Here is a 6,566-nt window from a genome sequence, read left to right on the forward strand (position 1 = left end):
TATTCACAACCACAAAAATATTATAGATACGTAAACAATGATACATGTTGTAAATAATGTTTCTGAAGCAACATAAAGTTGAGTAAAACTACAGCTATGGTCGAGTAATAATAAAGTTATTTTTGGATTGAACAACATTTAAATAATACCGACCTTAAAAAGCCAGCTTGACAGCATCCAACGAAGTACTTTTGGGAAAGGGGAAGGTAAATAACTTATTAAAAGTAAAGAAATGGAAACATGGCAAAAGTGGTGGAATGAAGATAAGAAAGGAAGAGGATTATATAAGGCACAAAAATCAGTATTAAATAGAATCATTAATTAGAGAAACAGAAGGGAGGAAGTAATAATGATCAGTTTAAGAGTCATACCTATTTAAATGAAAATTTATATTTAATAGGGAGGAAAAATTATGATGAATGTGCAGGATATGGAGACAAAGAAAATGTAGAACATGTACTGATGAACTGTAAAACTTATGAACATGAAAGGGAAAAATCAAGAAGGATGGTTGGAAGGACAGGCCAAGAATGGAGTCTGAAAGGAATATTGGGAAATGAAGGAAATATATAAGATATTCACAGATTAAGGAAAGCATTATTTATTTATCTACAGAATAAAAAAATAGAATTTGATGTAAGGTAATGTTGCTACACACTCATGTACAGTAGGTGGCGGTATGCACCTTAAAGTTGCTTGCGATCCGCCATAATAGAGAAGAAGAAGAAGAAGAATCCAGTGAAGTTGGACGTTAGAAAATAGACCAATCAGATTCTGAGTTTAAACAATAGCCAATCAGCTTCTGGGTTTAAACAATAGCCAATCAGCTTCTTGCCAGATGGATCCGTCTCAGGAAGTTGAGTAAATGGTACCTTGACAGTGAGCAAGCTAAGTTCAGTTAGCATCACTCAGCTCCCACAGACTGACCTCCGCTCCCAACATGGCTGGTGTTCGAGCTCTTGGTGTTCTCTCCAGATTGTCAACGGCACGATATGCTCTTTTCTCAGGTGGAGTACACCGGGTTTTTCCCAAATGTCGAAGTCAAAAACCTTACGAGTAGTTATTTTGGTGATACCAGACTCTGCTAGCTGTCCAAGTTGAATAATTAGCCTGTATGACTAGCTGCTAACCAGCTCCAAAGGATTGTATGAAGTTGCATGTCACAACACGCTCAATTTGTTATTCAAAACTAGATATACTTATATGAGGGTTTATACAGAAATTGTACGCAGGTGTTTTTATAACGTCTTTGTATAAGGTTGCAAACTTTCGATCAAATCTTCCAGTGCTAACTAGCTTAACGCTACAAAAGTCCATTGTGTAAAATTTGCCATATTTGGGAATAATTTCTTTACTTCATAGATGTTAAAGACAGTTGTGGAACAGTGAGGTTGAAAGACTTTGTTTGGATACTTTTGAGCTGGATTTGAAAGCTCTGCCATTCATTTGCCATTTTTATGGCCACTAGGCGGAGAATCTAGGTGAAGGGTCATGCTCGCATAGCATAGCTTAGACCACCTGAGGTCATGACAGTCAAACCTAAACGTCTCATAAACAGTCCATGCATATATTTCACAATGACTTCTATAAAGTAAATTATTATAAACTATATCATGTTTTACATTTCCTTAAAAGGGGCTGATTGGATACAGGTGCAAGAATAAATGCAGATATACAACTTATAACAGTTGATTGTTAATTATTTGTTCACAGTTTGAAATTTTAACTCAAAGAGTGTGTATGTATGCTAAAAAGTAAGAAAATATCAGCATTTTGAGACGTTAAATGTTCAGTTTCCTTCATTTAACCCTTTATAGGGCACTCAGTGAAATCCTTTGAAAATCAAAATTTCCAACCAATAGTGTTATTTCCTTTGTAACATTCAAAAAATATTTTTTTTTTCTAGTGGCAAAAATTAATGTGCCAACTTGCATGAATATATTAAGAAAAATAACAAAAGTGCTTCTATAAAAATTCATGAAAAACACAGAGTGAAAGAAACACATTTTTTTGGTACAGCATAACCTTAGATGCAATAATGCTGATACTGGCACTGACATTTTAGTTTATAAACCTAAATATAATTGTTAACTAGGCTTATTAAGTTTTTAACTTTAGTTTTTAACTTTTCAATTAGGTTTTTAAATTTTTTTTTCTTGACTTTTTAACTTTCTACTTAATTCACGGTAGGTAATATATCATTCAAGGGCTCATCTAATTGGTCAAAAGTCAAAATAAGATGTACAGTAATGTAGCAGTAGTTTTGCTGAATGGCTGGATATAGTTTTAGTGCTTCTAGACCTCACTGAGGGACGGGGGGGGATTCCATTTGTAAGAAGTATGCTAGTGATAAAAAAAAAAAAGGGCCCTGTGAAGGGTTCATATTCAGGGATTATCAGCAAAAACAGAATTTGCAAATTTCAGAAATTAAATATATTTCCAAGCTTTTTTTCTTGCTGTTCTTCTGGCTAAATATGTTTCCCCGCTTTTAGTGGCTAGTTAAATAATAATCACCTAACTAACTCATATAATGTCACCTAGCCATAAATTCATTTTTTGTTTGTATGAAAAATTATATATACTCATTAACTGATAATAGAAGCAAAGAATATTGTTGCATGAAACGTACTTTAATCTTACTTGAATTGTTTAAGAATATAAAACTGTATCTGTTCAATTAAGTCAATGTCAGTTTTCTAGTCGATATGTTATATGGCGGCCTGGTGGTTAGGGCATTACACTTGGAATCCAGAGGTGCTGAGTTAAAGCCCCACTCCCATAGACTGACACTCTGGGTCCCTGAGCAAAGAACCGTAACCCGAAACTGCTCCCAGGGCGCCGCACAATGGCAGCCCGCTGCTCCCCCAAAGTAGGGATGGAACGGTCTATGAAAACCGTCCGCACCGTTCGGTTCGACTGTCTCGGTTCCATTCGCGTGTGTTGCGTTCGGTTCATGCGCTGCTCCTTTTTCTCATAGGCGAAGCGTTTCCACTCCAGAGCAGAAGGTGGCGGTACTGCGACCAAAGCCAAACACCAGTAGTAAACAAGAAGAAGAAGAAGCGAAGCAGCGTAGCCGGGTGTAGCAGAAAAAAATCAGTTGTGGAGAATTGTGTGGGTATGGCAAGTGGGAAAGAACAGGAGTTGGAAGACGCGCCAGCAGCACTTTATAGGTCTGCTGTATGGGACCACTTTGCATTTAGAGTGACCTACGATTACGGCGGAAAGAAAGTTGTGGATAAAAGTGCAACAGTGTGCAAGCATTGTGCAACACGTTTTGTTTATGCTAACAGCAACATGACCAACATGTCAGGCTAACAATCAACATATACCAAACCGAAAACCGTGACCACGAAACAGTGAACCGAACCGATCCGATGATTTTGTGAACCGTTCCACCCCTACCCCAAAGGGATGAGTTAAATGCAGAGAGTTAATTCCATTGCTCTGTACTTGTGACAGTATAATGACAATAAAAGCTGGAAGAAGAAGATATACAACCCCACTCGTAGTACTTTTTCACTTTAACAAACAGAAGCGACAGACTTATTGAGAGTAACATACCTAACAAATGCAATTCAAACTACTGTTTGACCATTTTAATGGTGTTTCCTTTTGCAGGCAGTGCTTTTCGCACCTTCTCAGTAGCTCCTGCCATGCTTGGTAATATATATATTTCTTTTTTATAAACTCAGCATGTTTGAATAATTTCACCCTGGTTCTGTTTAAACATTTATGTTTCCTCTTGTCTGATTTCAGCCCGAACTCATGTTAGTTATGAAGTCAAGAATGATGTTGCAGTCATACGGATTAATGACCCAAACTCCAAGGTTTGAACTCTGACAAAGTTAATTCTAAACTGCACATCTGTGGAATATGCAGATGAAATGTAATTCTTGTTTTCTTTATGGCTACTTCTAGGTTAACACATTGTCAGTTCAGATGCAAAAGGAGATGATTGAAGTAATGGATGAAGTTTGGGCCAATGAGGCTGTTAAAAGTGCTGTTCTCATCTCCTCAAAGCCAGGATGCTTCATTGCTGGAGCTGATATTAAGTAAGTGAATCACATTAACTCTTTTTTTTCCTCCTTGAGACCAATTTTTCGGCTGTTTGAACCTATTGATGTAGATACGGCATGTTCATGAGGGGAAAAAAAAATCTTGGTTTAATTACCTTTGTTTGCTTATTGGTACTAAAAACCACTTCCATATTTATGCTGGTGAAGATTCTCAGTCGTCTGGGTTGTAGTCATTCCATAAAAAAGAAAATTAAAACTATCCACTTGACTTTGTTTCCAAGTTTGAAGAGGTTACGCTTCCCATCCAGGAAGCTTTTTCGATTCATTTCAAAATGATTTGAATTGAAAAAGCTTCCTGGATGGGAAGTGAAACATCTTCAAACTTGGAAACAAATTCCAGTGGATTGTTTTTCTCTTTTTGGAATTCCATATTTTTGTATTTTTACTATAAAAGTAAAGCGATCAAATTTGTTTAAAAAACAATTGATTATAGATTCTTACATCCTAGATGGCCGGATCCTGTCACTGATGTATTGTAGAAGTGGTTAATGACATTTAAATACTAGCCCTGTGATACTTCTAGAGATTCTGTTCATTGATAATACAGCTTTGAAATTAACACTCATGTTCATTTCAGTATGATCCAGGCCTGCAACACTGCAGAGGAGGTAACAAAACTCTCCCAGGAAGGACAGAAAATGTTTGAGCGGATTGAAAAGTCTCCTAAACCAGTTGTTGCTGCCATCAATGGTTCATGTTTAGGAGGAGGCTTGGAGGTAAAGGTGCTTTAAACTGTAAATGTGTTCTCTGAAATGGATCGATTTATAATCGTTTATTCTTTTCTTTTTTAGTTTGCCATTGCCTGTCAGTACAGAATTGCAACAAAAAGCAAGAAGACGGTTCTTGGCACACCTGAGGTTATGCTCGGCCTTCTACCTGGAGCTGGAGGCACACAGAGACTACCTAAAATGGTTTGTCTTTAACAATGTTGTCTTATTTCTAGTTTGCATCACACATTGATTTCTTAGAAATTGTATCTGCTTACAATTAAGTTAATGTCTGTTAACTATACATGATGTTTAAAGATTCCAGTACTAATAGTTTTCTTTGTTGAGAACCGGAAACCTTTAACCTTTAAAGATAGAGAGCATGAGGATTATTCGCGTCGATGGTCATAAGTAGTTTAAAGTGTTTGTGTTCAGCTGTTATCCTTCAGCCTGTCTGGTCTATATTTAAACACCTTTGTCCAGGAAAGTTCAGACAATCTCTATACATTTATTTGTTTTTATTTTACTCTTATGAAGCACTTTTGAATAAATACGATGTTAGTAAAATTAGCCTTTGAACTTTTAATATTTGGCTTCTTAGGCAGGAAAAAAAGGTATTTAAATTACAGGCGACATTGAAGAGAGTGGGGGACAAAGTAATCTTGTTTCGTGTTTACCCTTACCCTCTCCTACTGCTGACCCTATTATTTCAGAAGGTTTTATTTAATACACTGTATTTAATAAATAGTAAATGGTAGAAAAACAAAGAAGAGCCGCAATTTTTTTTTTATTTTTTTCTACCTTTTCTTTATTTTTGTTTTTAAAGATGGAGCATTCAAAATGTAGTTAGAATAAATAAAACAAATGGGAAGATACTTGGTAGAGATTTAAATAGTTTTTGGAACATCATAATAAGGATTTATTTAGTCTACAATACTTTGTCTAGTCAATTAGAAATAGGCATCAACTAATCAAAAACCCCAATTTAAGAAAATATTTTTCTCGATGTTTCCTAATAAATTCCTACATTTTCCTTATTGAGGTTTCTTTGAGGTGCTCAAGAAACATCTGCCTCTCTCAGTAGGTGCGTTTCCATCGACTTTTTCTAATGCGCATTTTGAGATATCTCATCCGGAAAGCTGATGGAATCGGCAAACTTCGAATAAATTCGCAAAAAAAGTTTTTATGCTCGCTAAAGGGTGGTTTATGTTTTTTGTGGAAAAAGAGTTATTCTGCAAAACGGAGGATGGAAACACTTTTTTGGAATCAGGCCTGACGTAGCAAACTTTTACTCGCATGAAAGATAAGCTGCTTCTGTGTCCACGTCTTCCTGGATTGTTCCTGTTACAACTTAAACATGGCTGGAAGCAGCATCACAATTACTAGCAGGCATGATAACAAAAGAACAACTTACCAGATAGCAATACGTTCATTTAAACTTTCCTCCATCACTGATCCGTGGTCATTGCTAGATTGCAGCCTCTACTTCTTATTTACTACAGCCATGCGTAACGACGCATTGTGGAAGACGACGTAGGACGCCGTGGCAGTGCTTGCTTAATTGGCTTCAAATCAAATGGAATCACTGCACAACATTTGAACTTTTGAAAAATTAGAATTTCAGTTGAATGGAAACATGGCCAGGGGTTGACGTTAAGGATTTTTACCACTTGCCCAAAGGGCAAGTGACTTTCACATTTCATTTGCCCAGAAACAATTTTTCCTTGCCCAGTATAATGTTTGATAAATATAGTTCCTAATATTCATTTTTCTATATATATAT

General features: G+C 36.3%; 1 protein-coding gene across 1 annotated transcript in view; it reads left to right on the plus strand.

The window, feature by feature from the left end:
• Nucleotides 1–818: 818 nt before the first annotated feature.
• The window catches only part of hadha (hydroxyacyl-CoA dehydrogenase/3-ketoacyl-CoA thiolase/enoyl-CoA hydratase (trifunctional protein), alpha subunit), a 20,293-nt gene continuing 14,545 nt past the window's right edge, over nt 819–6,566 (plus strand). The window contains exons 1-6 of the mRNA XM_015392160.1: nt 819–1,007; nt 3,619–3,660; nt 3,757–3,827; nt 3,919–4,052; nt 4,654–4,792; nt 4,868–4,987. Of these exons, the coding sequence (XP_015247646.1) occupies nt 941–1,007; nt 3,619–3,660; nt 3,757–3,827; nt 3,919–4,052; nt 4,654–4,792; nt 4,868–4,987 (573 nt within the window). The 5' untranslated portion in view covers nt 819–940. The remainder of the gene's footprint in view (nt 1,008–3,618; nt 3,661–3,756; nt 3,828–3,918; nt 4,053–4,653; nt 4,793–4,867; nt 4,988–6,566) is intronic.

The sequence above is a fragment of the Cyprinodon variegatus genome, unplaced genomic scaffold (genome assembly GCF_000732505.1).
Source record: "Cyprinodon variegatus isolate N-32 unplaced genomic scaffold, C_variegatus-1.0 Scaffold576, whole genome shotgun sequence".
NCBI classification, from domain to species: domain Eukaryota; kingdom Metazoa; phylum Chordata; class Actinopteri; order Cyprinodontiformes; family Cyprinodontidae; genus Cyprinodon; species Cyprinodon variegatus.